This window comes from Cynocephalus volans, chromosome 3 (assembly GCF_027409185.1).
Source record: "Cynocephalus volans isolate mCynVol1 chromosome 3, mCynVol1.pri, whole genome shotgun sequence".
NCBI classification, from domain to species: Eukaryota; Metazoa; Chordata; class Mammalia; order Dermoptera; family Cynocephalidae; genus Cynocephalus; species Cynocephalus volans.
In genome coordinates, this window is record NC_084462.1 from 93,291,181 (window position 1) to 93,306,362 (window position 15,182).

Below are 15,182 nucleotides of genomic sequence, written 5' to 3' on the forward strand. Positions count from 1 at the left end.
AATTAATGAGGCTGAGGGCAGCCCCTGCCACCTGTAAGCAGGCAAGGAGCATGCTCATGGTCCTTAGCAGGAGCCAAGGGCAGTATCCCCTGCCCAGAAGCAGGCAAGAAACACACTGAAAACACCATTTCGGTGCAGGTGGTCCACCACAGCCACTGCCTGTCATGGCTGCTGCAAGAATGGCTCGATGCCATAGCAGTAGCCACAGCTACCATGCAGGCAGACCACCAGACACTCAAATGCATTGACACAAGGAGAGTTACCACAGAGACAAGTAAAAGAAGAGGACATCTCTCTCCTCAAAGGCCACTCCAGATTAACAGAAGAAGCAACTGCTCTACCAGACAACCAGACATCAATGTAGAGATACCAGAAATAAGAAAACCCAAGAAAATATGACAGCACCAAAAGAATACAGTAATTCCCAAATATCAGACCCTATAGAGCAGGAAGCCCTTGACATGACTGACAAGGAATTTCAAGGAACAATCTTAAAGAAACTCACTGAGATACGAAAAGACTCAGTTAGACAACATAATAAAATGAGAAAAAAAAATCCAGGATATGAAAGAGGAAATTTACAAGGAGATTAACACTTTAAAAAAGAATGTAGCAGAACTCATAGAACTGAAAAATTCACTCAACGAAATAAAAAACACAACTGAGAGCTTAAGCAGCAGGCTAGACCAAGCAGAAGAAAGAATTTCTGATCTTGGAGACAGTCTTCTCAAAATAACCCAGGCAGACAAAAAAAAAAAAAAAGAAAGAAGAATTTTTAAAAATGAAGAAAATCTAAGAGAGCTAGCAGACAACCTTAAGCACACAAACATTTGAATCATGGGCATTCCAGAAGGAGAGGAGAAAGGAAAAGGCATGGAAAAACCTACTCAATAAAATAACAATGGAAAACTACCCAGGTACAGGGAGAGACATAGACATTCAGATCCAGGAGGCTCAAAAGATCCCCAAACAGATTCAACCCCAAAAAATCCTCTCCAAGTCATATTATAGTCAAACTGGCAAAGCTCAAGTACATAAAGAGAATCTAAAAAGAAGCAAGAGAAAAGTGTCAAGTCACCTATAAGGGAGCCCCTATCAGACTAACAGCAGACTTCTCAACAGAAACTCTACGGGCCAGAAGAAAATGGGATGATATATTCAAAACACTAAAAGAAAAAAACCTGCCAGCCAAGAATACTATACCCAGCAAGTCTATCTTTCAGAAAAGAGGGAGAAAATAGTATATTCTCTAGACAAACAAAAACTGTGGGAGTTCACCACCACATGACCAGCCCTACAAGAAAACCTCAAGGGAGTCCTGCATCTGGAATCCAAAAAACTATAATCACTACAATGAATATACACAAGAAAGAACTAAACCCACCGGTACAACAAAAATCCAAACAAGAACGAAAAAGAAACTAAATCTTACCACCACAAAAAATCATAATGTCATAATAGTTCAAAAAGTACTCCATATCACTGCAGGGGACAGATGCCACATGCCACACACTACAAAAATTGTTTCTTTTCCTCTATGGAGTGGGAAGGGAGCTCCTTGAATGTCCTTTTACCTATTCTTTGCATAACTAAATCCTAGCCATCATTTTTCAAGAAGTAGATTGTTTTATGATCTTCATGGAAACTCCTGTGATTACTCAGTCTCTTATAAGGCAAAAGAAAACAGAAAAATAAGAAATAAGAAAGGGAGATGAAAAAGAAAAGTGAAGATATGTTTTTGTTTTGTTTCTTATTTTTTTTCCCAATTCAGATTATACTTTAATTCATTTAAATGAAGCAATACAAAGTGCATCTTTCATCTAAGCTGTGTTTCTGCTTTTTAAAAATTTTTTATTGAAGCGTATTAATTGTACATATTTATGGGGTACAGTTATACCTCAAAACATGTATACAATGCGTGATGATCTAATTAGAGTAATTAGCAAAACTTAATCATTTCTTTGTGATATGAACACTTGATCTCCTGTCTCCTAGTCATTTGATAACATTAAGCATTGCAAAACTTAATCATTTCTTTGTGATATGAACACTTGATCTCCTGTCTCCTAGTCATTTGATAACATTAAGCATTGCAAAACTTAATCATTTCTTTGTGATATGAACACTTGATCTCCTGTCTCCTAGTCATTTGATAACATTAAGCATTGCAAAACTTAATCATTTCTTTGTGATATGAACACTTGATCTCCTGTCTTCTAGTCATTTGATAACATTAAGCAAATCATTATTAATTACAGACTCCTGGGTTGACTATATACCAATAGAACTTAATTTTTCTACCTAGCTGTAATTTTGTATTCATTAAATAGCCTCTCACTATTCCCCTCCTTCCCGCCTCTAGTAACCACAGTCCTTCTCTCTCCTTTTAACAGTTCGACTTATTATTTATTTATTTTTTTGGTTTTTGTTTTCTTTAGCATTACTGAGAACATACCATATTTCTCTTTCTGTGCCTGGCTTATTTCACTTAACATAATTTTCTCCAAGTTCATCCATACTTCTGCAAATGGCTGAATTTCATTCTTTTTTATGGCTGCTTAGGTACTACATTTTCTTTATCCAATCATCCACTGATGGACATTTAGGTTGGTTCCATATCTTGGCTACTGTGAATATAGCTGCAATAAATATGGGAGCACAGGTACCCCTTCGACAGGATGATTTCCATTCCTTTGGATGGAAACATGTTTTTAAGATCATTTTAGTAAAATACAGCAGATGTTCAATATATTTTTGTCAATTAAATTAACATATTTGGGTTTCAAATAAGGCCAAATTTCTTCAAGATCATCTACATGAAGGCCCCAGGAAAGAAAAGAACATTATTAAATGTCAAGCCTTGTATTGGACAGCCTCTACATAGATATTTTATGTCACTAATCCTCCTCTTTGTATGGGTGAAGAAACAGGTTTAAGAGAGGTAAGATAATGGCAGTATTGTAAACTCAGGTCTGTTTGATTCCAAAAGCTGTTGCTTTTTCAAGTAAACTATATTGCTACACAGTATATAACTTTATATGAGTTATCTAACAAATCAAATAACTTGTATTTATTATGTGTATTCATTTCCTACGGCTGCTGTAACAAAGTACCACAAACTAGATGGTTTAAAACAACAGAAATTTATTGTCTCACAATTCTACAGTTCTAGAGGGTAGAAGTCCAAAATCAAGATGTTGATCAAAATCAAGAGCTTTGCTACCTCTTGGGGAGGATCCTTCCAGCTTCTGGTAGCCCCAAGCATTCCTTGCCTTGTGGCAACACAACTCCAATATCAGCCCGCATCTTCCATGGCTGTCTTCCAATGTGTCTGTGTGTCTGTGTGTCTCTGTATCTTCACCTGCTGTTCTCCTCTCTAATTCTGTTTCTCTTCTTATAAGGATACCAGTCAAACTGGATTAGGGTCTAATCCAGTATGACCTAACCCAGTATGACCCCATTTTAACTTAATTACCTCTGCCAAGACCCTGTTTCCATATAAGGTTACATTCACAGGTACCAAGGGTTAGAACTTCAGCATATCTTTTGGGGAGAAACAAATCAACCCACAATATTTTATATCAGCACTAAGGGCTATCAGGAACCCACAGGGAAAAATTTTAAAACACAGTCCTTCCTCAAAGAATTTAAAATTTTGTTGAGAGGACAAGGTTAACACACAAGAAGCTATTAGTAAAAAATGAACGAAATAAACTAGAGTGGATCAAACAATAAATGTAAATTGTGTATAAGGAAGAAAAAGCATGCTCCAGTTCAGAAATGCCAGGGGACTTTATGGTGGACATGGATCAAAAGCTGGATACAAGACTGGTAGAACAGATACGCAGAAAAGAAGCAAGATGCTAAAAGTTAAATAGCAGGAACAAAGGCACAAAAAGGGAATTAACATGACACACAAAAGCAGTGGGGAGACAAAAGTAAGCAAAACAACCTGTCTGGAACAGTTTGGATCAGGAAATAGTGGAAGACAAAGGCACTTGGAGCCACTCTATGGGAGATCTTAAAGATTAGATTGCAGAATTCCAACTTGATACAGTGAGTGACATTGCCACTCTAAAAGTAAGGTTTGAAGATCAGATTTGCGTATGGGGAGAACTGACTGAAAGAAAGAGAGACCAAGGCAAGGAGTATAGTCTGAATTTCTTAAATTCTCTATTCTGCAGCCAGAGTGGTGTTTTTTTTGTTAACTCGATATAATCAAGTAATTCCTCTGCATGTTTAATCACTCAATGTGAGGAGCCGAAGAAATCAAAGATAACACCAAAATTCCTAACCGCAGTCTTAATAATGGTTTCATGAGCATCATTTTTTTTATAGGGACCAAGAAGACAGGAAAGGGATATAATTTGAAGAAGTATCAATTTTGTATGATTTATGAATAATTTGAGGTAGCAATTAAATTACAGCTAGAACTTGGCCAGATTATGACTGGTGAGGCAGAGGCAAAGGCAGGAATTATCATGTACAGCAAATTCGAAGAACTCAAGAAGACTAATCCTCAAATTACAGAGGAAAAGACAGGCTCCAGAGAATCAGCTAAGACAACTACGGGAGGAGCCAACTAAGCCTAACTGGAAATGGACCAGCAAATGGAAAAACAAAAAAAAAATTAGATATCCAGGAGCAAAAGGTGAGGCCGGTAGGCTGGAGCTGAGATCAGATCTTGGGCAGAAAAACAGACAGAGTTCCATCCTGGAGAGAAGGCAGCACCGAAATAAGGAAGTAGCTATAGAAAATAACAGCTAACACAACAGTTATTGAACATTTTTTTTTCTTACTATGTAGTAGGCACTGCTTTAAGAATCTTAATGAATTTACTCATTTAAACTTCACAAGAATAAAAGAGGTTACTATTATTGTCCTCATTTTACAGATGAAAAAACTGAGGCACATTAAGTAATTTGCCCAAAGTTACACATATACTAAATAGCAGAGTCAGGATTTTAACCTAAAGTGAACATCTAATATGTGCCAGGCGCTTTGTAAATACACATTTGGTTTGTGTATGAGGGTTGTGTACACATACACACAAACACAATGAAGTTATTTTGGGGGAGGAATATAATATGCTTCCCATCCTCCTTCTGGCATACAGACTTTTCCCTATTCAACTAAAGGCATACACTGCCTCAGAGAGGATTATGGTTGTTAAAAGGAAAAGAGGTCATTTATTTTTCAGCTTCAAACCTCAAAACTGACTTTTTAATGTGTGTATGTGTGTAACAGAGAGACAGACACACACACAGAGAGAGAGAGAGAGAGAGAGAGAGAGTGTGTGTGTGTGTGTGTGTTTGAAATAAGACAATAATTCTGAGGAGGATTTTTTCTGCATTTTAACAGCTCCTTTTATTAATCAAGAGTTTGACTTGGCCCACCTGGACCACATAGCTTTAGCATAAGCTACAGGTAGCTAGAAGCAAGTTAGGATAAGAGAAATGCCCTGCATCCAAGACATAGAAAGAAGGGCTTTTCTGGGTCTTTCTGATAGAAAGAAGAAAGAAAAGGCAGTGTGAGAGTGTGAGTGAAAGAGAGAGAGATAGAGAGTGTGTGTTATATAGCCCCCTTGTTATAGGCTGAATTGTGTTCCACCCAAATTCATATTTTAAATCCAAACTCCCAGGACCTCAAAATGTAACCATGTTTGGAGACAAAGTCTTTAAAGAGGTGATCAAGTCAAAATGAGGCCATTAGTGTGGGGCCCTGATCCAATATGACTAGTGTCCTTATAAGAAGAGGAACAGACACCAGGGATGAACATGCACAGAGAGACCACCATGTGAGGATAAAGTAGCAAGAGGGCAGTCATCTGCAAGCCAAGGAGAGAGGCCTAAGAATACACCAGCCCTGCAGGCACCTTGATCTTGGACTTCCAGCCTCCAGATCTGTGAAAAAATAAATTTCAGTTGTTTAAGCCATTCAATCTGTGGTATTTTATTATGGCAGCCCTACCAAGTTAAAATACCTCTCCAGGCTGAAACCTTTTAGGGGGAAGGCAAAAAATGAGGCAAATTTGAGGGAATTCCAGAGAAGTGAGGCTTGTTTCTCACTTTTCTGGACACTGACAGGGGCAATTTCAAGTTCCCTTAAAGAATTTCTGTGTTTAATAGCCCATATAACAGAATGAAAATGGCAGGTGGCATAATAAATTGGAAGTCAAATATCACCTTTCTGACTCCTGGGGAGCAGGGATTCCTAGATTTCCAGAGAGAGCCTTACAGTAGCAATGAGTATACCTAGTACCCAGACCTTGGTTTCTAAAACCATTTTCCAATAAAAGGAACCAGGGCTCCCAGGAGAAATGGCTAACTCTCGGACTGGAGAAGGAAATATAAAAGATGAGCCCAGAGCATCTGATAGTGCCAAAAAGTAAGGAAGGAGTATGTCAAAATGAAACTAGGTATGGATATATGGAAACTCTTTGTACTTTTTGGCACTATAAAAGTAAGGAAGGGATACAGGATCCAACTGAAGGAGCTTCCCAATGGCCAGAGCGGGAACAATTTGAACAACAAACTAAATAATGTAGCATTGGATTATAATCCATAGTATAAAATAAATATCCATGAGTCCATACTGATATAAATAAATCTAATAAATTTAAAAATGAGAGAGAAGAGACAAATCTCTTGTGCAGAAGAATTCCAAATAGTTAATGCAGATACTCTGCCCTTAAGGAGGTAGGGCATAACTCCCCACTAATTAAGTGTGGCTGCACATAACGACCTTCTTACAAAGTGTACAATATAAAAAGGGGAAAAAAAGAGTAACTTCACAGTGGAGAAACCTGACAAGCACTAACTCAAGCCAGGTGATCAAGGTTAACATCAGTAGCGGTAAGTCATTTTGAAAGATGTACTCTGGATATGAGATGATGAGATCGGCACTTTACCTCTGTGGTCTTTCTTTCAAAAACCATAACTCCAATCTAATCCTGAGGAAAGAATCAGACAAATCCCAATCGAGGGACATTCTACAACCAGATCAGTAATCCTCAAATTGTCAAGGTCATCAAAAACAAGAAAAAGTCTAAAAAACTGTCACAACCAAAAGGAACTTAAGGAGACATGATGATTAAATGTAATGTGGTACTCTGGATGGAATCCTAGAACAGAAAAAGGACATTAGGAAAAAAGCGAATGATGTATGGACTTTAGTTAATAATATATCAGTACTGGTTCAAATGGTGACAAATGCACAATACTAATATAAGATGTTAAGAATAGGGAAACTGGGTGTGGGCTATATAGGAACTCCCTGCAGTATCTTCATAATGATATTCTAGATCTAAAGCTACTCTAAAAAGTTTACTTAAAAAAAAACAAACAGAAATCAAGACTACCCTTTCTGTCAGGCAAATCAGAGTTTCTTCATTAACTCCAAGAACAGACATTCACAAGCACCCCAACAAATATGTTATACCTAGCTCAAACTATGGAACTGGCATACAAGTGAGAGAGATTTGTGAGCCAGCTGCATAGAACATTAGCCAAATGCTAGTTAAGATACCTAGTGCAACACTTCCCAAACTAGTGTGCTTTGCTACATTCTTCTGTATAATGATAACAGGCAGACCATGAAAACAGTAACTTGTGATCTAATAAACTAAGAGAGTGGGTTAAACAAAAGTAAACAGGGTTCTTTTTTTTTTTAAACGGGCTTTACTTTATTTTTCTTGTATAAAAACCCTATGTTGTAGCCACGGATAGAGCCTGGGTCCTCTGCACGGAGACTCTGGCGTGGGTCTGTACAAGATGGTCAGTGAATTCCTGATAGGGAGACTTGGTGAACACAGTGTCCATTGCGTCCATCCTCTAGGATGTTGTAGAAGTTAGAACTTAAGAGTTATGAACCAGAATATTTAAATGGCAGAAATTTCTAAGCAGCAAAGCATCAAGGAAGTTGCATGGCTTCTTGTAACAGCCTATGCTGTTACATAGTGGCATAAAGCCAGAATTTAAAAGGGAAGCAGATTGTAAAGATTTGGAAAATTTGTAGCCTGGCCATGTGGTAGAGAATGAGAGAACCCTCAGGAGAAAATCCAAGGGTGAAGTAGATAGACTGGTTGCTAAAGACATTGGCTTAGTGATGAGACAGCTAGATACTAATAGCCAAAACAGTGGGAGAAAGGCCCTGAAAACATTTCAGAAGTCTGGAAGGGTGCCCCTCCCATCACAGACCTGAAGGCCTAGAAAGACTGAGCTGTTCTGGAGGACAGACGTGGGGCACAGCTGCCCTCAGGAACCTGCTCCCTGCATCCCAGCTGCTCTGGCTGGAGCAGCCCTGCCTCAAGCAGCCCCAAGTGCGGTTTGTGCAGCAGCTCTGGAGAGCACAAGCCAGAAACCTTGGTGGTGTCCACATTGTGTTAAGTCTACAGGCCAGCAGAACATGAGAGCAGTGGAGGCATGACAGTCTCCACCCAGATTTCAGAGAATGTATGGAAAAGCTGGGGGGCCCTGGCAGAGACCTGCTACAGGGGCAGAGCCACAGCAGAGGCCATCTACTACAGCAATGCAGAGCAGAAAAGTGGGGTTGGAACCCCCACAGAGAGCCCCCACCAGGGAAACGTCCATTAAAACGAATCCAGTGGAGCTGCTGCCGGGACTCCAGAACTGTAGGGCCACTAGCAATGTGCAACCCTGGAAAAGCTGTGGGTACCAGTGCAGCCCAGTGGGCGTGCATTGCAGAAATGTGGGGCAGGGCTGTCTGAGGCTTTGGGGGCCCAGATGCTCCATTGTGCCCAGGATGCAAGATTTGGAGTCAAAAATTATTTTGGAGCTTTAAGATTTAATATCTGCCCTGCTGGGTTTCAGACTTGTTTGAGAACTGTTTATCCTGTCATCTGGCCTATTCCTCCCTTTTGGAATGGGAATGTGTACCCAATGTCTGTTCCGCCATTGTGTCCTGGAAGTAGATAAATTTGTTTTTGATTTTTACAGGTTCACAGCTGAAAGGAGTTTTGCTTTTGGTCTCAGATGAGACTTTGGACTTTGGACCTTTAAGTTGGTGCTGAAACAAGCTAAAACTTTGGGATGGAATGATTGTATTTTGTATGTGAGAGTGACATGAGTTTTGGGGGGCCATGGGTGGAATGACAGAGTTTGGATGTGCAGTGCCCCCAAAACAATTGTGGAAATCTGATTCCCAACGTGGCAGTGTTGGGAGCTGTTTGAATCATGGGGTCAGATCCCTCATGATGGATTAATGCTCTCCCTGGGAGGCAGGTAGTGAGTGAGTTCTCACTTATTAGTTCCCACGAGAGCTGGTTGTTTAAAACACCCTGATATCTCCTTTCTCTCTCTCTTGCTTCCTCTCGCCATGTGATCTGCTTGTATTTGCCAGCTGCCTGCTCCTTTCCGCCATGAGTAGAAGCAGCCTGAGGCCTGTGCCAGACGCAGCTGTCCCAGAATTGTAAGCTAAATAAACCTCTGTTCTTCATAAATTACTCAGTTTCAGGTATTCTGTTATAGCAACACAAAAACGGATTAATACACCTCCACAAAGGTTTTCCTTTTTTTTTTTTCCTGATCACCTATGAACAATTCCAAGAGCAGTATCCTGTTTAATAGCACTTTGGGAAATACTGCACTGAGGGGAAAGCAAAGGCCCCAAAATAGAGACCATTATTAGGTGGCTGGAGAAAAAAAAAATCCAGCAAACATTTTAGCAAAGAAGTAGGAAGAAAATCTGGAGAGTCTAATATTACAGAAACAGAAAAGTAGATAGTTTCCAGAAAGCCTAAGACAATCAAGACCAAACTACTGAGAGATAAAATAGATTGAGAATAAAATGTGTATTTGGATTTGACTAGGAAGACTGCCACTTGTGACCTTCAAGAAAATAGTTTTCGAAAAGGAGAGGAAAGAAAGATGGCAAACAGAATTTAAGATTAGGATGGGAATGAAAAGAGAAAAATTAGATGGAACATTTATAGATCACCAAAAATTTGAGTTTAACAGTCAAAGTAAAAAAGGAAATTGGTTGATTGTGAGAAGGGAATATGAAGAAAAATTTTTAAAAAGTTAGAACAGGGGACACCTACATCTGGTTGAATGTAAAAAACAAACAAAAAAAGTGTGCTGAAAGACACCGATAATAACAGTCCAATGGATGGAAGAAATGGAATCCAGAGTATGAATTACTAGAAAAGACTATCTTTCCTTTGAGATTGGAGAGAATTTAAATAGTAATGTTTAACCGTTCCACATATGAAGACCTCATTTTAATATTTCAGTATTTCATGGATTTCTGCCTACTCCACCCAAGGAAGTTTTTCAGTCTTTAGAGTTCAGTGTGCAGTGTATGCATAAATATACTGATCCCTTGCCCCTCACAGAGAATATCTATGTTATAGTAAAGAAGAGGGGGTTAGATGAAGCACTTACCTGAGGGCCTCAATCTTTAAGAAATAAGCAAGATAGAAGCTGAGGACAATAAGGAAGTTGAGAGCTCATGGAGATTTTAATTTAAAGTGATTTTGATACACACAGTAAAAACTTTACACACACACAAAATGGGAAGGTTACCGAAGAAGTGTCCAGAAAGAAAGGCATCTACTATTCCACCCAGAAATGTTCACAACTCTACTATACAAACAGATGTTGCATTAGTCAACCAACATACTGGTAAAAACAAAGACTATTTAGTAGCAGGCATGGTTATAGTCCAGTTTTAAACTTAAATTTAAAACTTTGTATGGCTTTTCATCTGCATAAAACACCAACCCCAACAGCTACTTAAGCACACAAAATTTTCTTTTCCTTTCTTCCAAAAACAATGAGGACACTGATATGAGATTCTGTTGCTTGGAACTTATTTTTAGATTTTACCTTTTTGGCTAATTTCATTAACAATTCAAATTGAGTAGATAATTATGGATTAACTATGTCCAAGTCACAAGTGTGGCTCATACATGACACCAAGGCCCTTTATCATAACATTTTGATCACAAAAAGGAAGTAATATCTGATTCTTTAGTTACATTGCCCTATAGAGACTAACGAAGTAACACTGCTTAAAAAATACATTGTGATAACCATAAGTAAAGGAATTAGAGAAATCTCCATTCTTAAAATAAAGAAATTAACATTGATCGGTGTGCAAGGAATAAGGATGAGACAATACCCACACCAAACGTGGCACTCTCTAGATTTGTTTGTCTGTGAACGTAAGGCGGCCACATAGGCCAGATGGTTACTACTGCCAGCTCAGCAGTTGAGCTTAGAGAAAAGGCGGCATCCACACACAGGCCACTCTTGAGAACCAGAACTTACAGCCAGTTTTATGTGGCAGGGACTGGAGAATGGTGGCAATGACAAACCAGGAAAAGTCTGACAGAAACATAATTATTGAGACTAATAGGAGCCTCCAGTCCTGGAAGAGATAAGGCAACCGCTGGCAGGCTAACACTCCCACCCCGGAGATGAAAGAAACTGTGGGGGTTGAAGGGAAAGGGCTCGTCCTTACCTTGTCATCCTCGCATCTCTTCCCCAGGCCCTCCCTGACCTGCAGTCGGCTGCTGAGGCGGCCGTAGTCAGCCTCCTTCTGGTCGATCTGTTTCTTATGCGTGTCCACCAAGAGCAGGAGATCCGAATTGCGTTTCTCCAGACGGCCGCGGGCTACCTCAGTGCGCTGAACCTGGCCCTGCAGCTCGGCCACCTCCTCCTGAAGCAAGACGTGGCGGGAGGAGATGCTCCAGTAGTTGAAGGCGAGGACGACGATCACCACCAGCAGCACCACCAGCACGAGGGAGGGCAGGCGGCCACCCCGCCGGTTGGCCCCGAAACCCACCATGGGGCCGAACAGGGCTGTACCCTGGGGTCTCGCCGCTGATACCTGCAGTCAGAAGCCGAGGCCTCGGTTGCCGAGTTGCCCGGGAACGCGGCCCCACGGCCGGCCGAAGGAGGAGGCGGGCTTATCCACTCTCGGACTAGCCGGAGAAGGGGGCGGGGCCGCAAGCCGCAGGTTCCTCCCCGCCCCCTCTCCTCAAATCAGACCAAAACGCGTCCGGAGATTTTGAGCAGGACCCTGCACCCACCTAAGGGAAGTGGGAGAATCCAGTAGCCCGCACCCCCGGCCTAACACCACAGGGTTGGGAGGCGGGGAAAAGAGCCGGAAGGGGGCGGATTTACCATGGCCCTGCCCACTTGCTGGGGTCGGGTGCCGAAGGAGCCACTTCCTAGCTTCCGCCATCCCTTTTCTCGCGAGAAAGCGGGCTTCCTCTCGTTTCATTGCAGTCTTGTCTCGCGAGTGTTTTCTCCGTTTGCTAGGTTGTTGTGCTAGTTTTGATTGAGTGAGGTATCTCTTGTGCCTGGGTGGGAGTCCCTTCTGTTGTTACCTCCTCGATCTCCTAGATCCAAAGTCTAGGGAGTTCCTGGCGTACCCTGGCCCTCTCGAGGGTTTTTGTCTTGGAGAACGTCTGGGGCTGCGACTGCGAGAAAGGGAAAACAGTAGGTGAGCGGCGGCCGGAAAGGGGCGACAAGAAAGGTTTTGTACTTACTTCAATAGGAGGGGATTTTCTCGTTTGTGCTAACGATGTGGAAACAACCCCCCCCCCCAAAAAAAAGACTATAAAATAGCGATGCCCCAAACATAACAGAAAAGCAGGAGAAACTAAGCTTTAGGACTGAAAGGAGTGGTACCAGCCTGGTTTCTAAGCTTATTGCCTTCACGAACCCAAAGAATTTCAGAATGTGATGAACTATTTTTAAACGCACTGCTGCTTTTGCCTCAACTGGGCTTCCAAACGGAAAGTCCAGAAGATGCCCTCAATGAATGGTAACTATGCACTGTTACTGACGGTGAACACATTCTGTTAGAAATGATAGCTCTCTTACAAATTGCTTTGCACGCCTAGTCTCATATTATCCCCTCAACACCACAGTTTTACAGGTGAGGAATCCAAGACACAAAGATGTTCAGAATTTTCTCAAAGTCCTATATCTTTGAATATGGGACTTTGAAATAGAGTTGGCCTTGAATCCAGATCATTGGACTCTTAACACTATGGCTCTTTGCATTACAGTAGGCTAACTGTTGCTATATGTTCAGCATTAATTTCAGTGATGCAGACAAAGCCCCTGCCTCTTTTGTTTTCTGTACGTATTTCCTTTGTCCATGCATTAAAAAATTGTAGTTACTGGCTCTAACCTATCTGAGGAGACGACGGAGTTGCTTTATTTTTCAGACCTCAGCTTCAAGAATTTTCATGAGCATAAAACCTCAAGAGCGCAAAAACTTAGGTATTTTCATTCAAATAGAGTGGTATCATTTTGAGGCAAGAAGACTTCCCATCTGAATAATTATTCTATGCTTCCTGTCCATTTCAAAAATAAGGTTGCTTGCCTAAAGATCCTAGAGTAGCCTGGAAGAATTATTGCACCTTCAAAAAGCAATGATTTCTCATAAATACTGTACAGAAAAACAACACCAGAATTATTAATATTTAGTTTACATCAAACTTGAGCCCTTTGCTCTGGCTTCATACAATGTAAGAAATCCCCTCTACTCTCAGATGATAAGCAGATTTTGGCAAAAGAAACAAAGGTGAAAGTGGGAAATTATTAATTATAATAAGCCTTCCCATCTTTCCTTTTCTCAACTCATACTAGCCTTGCTCTGCTCATCCAGCAGTTGAAAATTATTCTGTAAAGGACTTATTCCCCTAGCTGCTGGGAGTGCTGCCAGCAGACAATCCTCAATGATCGATAGGCTGCCTTCAGAATTGCCTCATGTGAAGAGGGCAACCTGGTGAGGGAATGCCCCCTTCCCATGGCAGCTCACATCCACTACTGGTCAGCAGAACACATTTAAGTTACTTCCCTATGTCAAACCCATTTCCTACAGTTATATAGGAAGAGACAATATACTGTAAGAGTAAGAAAGGCTTTGAAGTAAGAATGTGTGAACTAAAAGTCATCTCTGCCTCTTATTAATTTTGTAACATCAGGCAAAGTACTTAACCTCAATACCTCAAGTTTTCTCATTTCCAGAATGGCATATCAGTTAGGATTAAGTTTGCCTCCGTATAACAGGAAAAATAAATTAAAGTAACTTAAACAACATAGAATTTTCTTCTCCCTCACATAAAATAAATCCAGAAGCAAGCCATAACAGTCTCCTTTCAGTTCATTGCTCAGTCATGCCAGCCATGAATGACATTCTTTTTTTTTAGTGATAATATATGTATTTTAGTAGCATATTCATCATTACAAATTACAATTATTCTTTATGCCCCATACCCAACCAATCACTCCCCAACCCCCTCCCTCCTTCCTCCCCTCATCTCTAGTATCCTTAGGTTTGCTCTCTCCTTTTGAAAGTTCAACTTATTATTGTGGTCCTTCCTTTCTTCCTTCCTCCTTCCCTCCCTCCCTCCCTCCTGCCCACCCCCCCATCCTCCTTCCTTCCTTCCGAGTTGTGAGTGAGGACATGGGGTATTTCTGTGTCTGGCTTATTTCACTTAACATAATTTTCTCCAGGCTCTTCCATGTTGTTATAACATTCTAGATCCAGGAAGCAGGAAGGAAGAAGGGCATCTCCTCCCCACAACCTTTAAGGACACTTCTTCAAATACACATTTTAACTCACTTCTCATTGATCTGAATTTAGTCACGTGGTCACCCCAAAGACCAAGGAGGCAAGGAAATATAGTCTTACAGCAGGACAGTGATTTCCTCAATTGAAAACTAGAGTCTCTTAGTAAAGGAAAAGGGAAGAAAAGGTATTTTGAGGGGGAAAAAAATTCTGCCACCAATGGAGATAATAATAAAGTCTATGTCATATGGTTGTTGTGTAAATTAAATGAGTTAATACATGTACAGTGCTTAGAACAAGGACTTAGCAAGTATTCAGTAAGTGTTGTTGCTACTACTGCTACTATTACTATAGCAGTAGTTCTCAATGTGTGAGAAAGCCATGAATGTTCATTATATCTTCACTAACCTTTGTATTTTGAAAAAATAATATCTACAAAATCTCACTACTTTGAAAAAAACGTCTGAGATTCTCTTGTGAAGAATAAAATAAAAATTTATTTAAAGTGACTAGTGAATTCATCGTAACCTTTCTCGTATTTTTTAATCAATACCAAAAAATAATTATTCACATAGGTATCTCTACAGTTTTCGACATTCAAAAATAACTTTTTAGAGACTGAAGTTTTT

The 15,182-nt window shown here is 40.4% G+C and overlaps 1 protein-coding gene across 2 annotated transcripts in view; it reads right to left on the reverse strand.

Annotated features, from left to right (window-relative positions):
* The window catches only part of GOLM2 (golgi membrane protein 2), a 105,307-nt gene extending 93,211 nt beyond the window's left edge, over positions 1-12,096 (reverse strand). For both annotated transcript variants that reach the window (XM_063090587.1, XM_063090586.1), the window contains exon 1: positions 11,485-12,096. In XM_063090587.1, coding sequence (XP_062946657.1) covers positions 11,485-11,811 — 327 coding nt within the window. In that variant the 5' untranslated portion in view covers positions 11,812-12,096. The remainder of the gene's footprint in view (positions 1-11,484) is intronic.
* Positions 12,097-15,182: the final 3,086 nt, after the last annotated feature.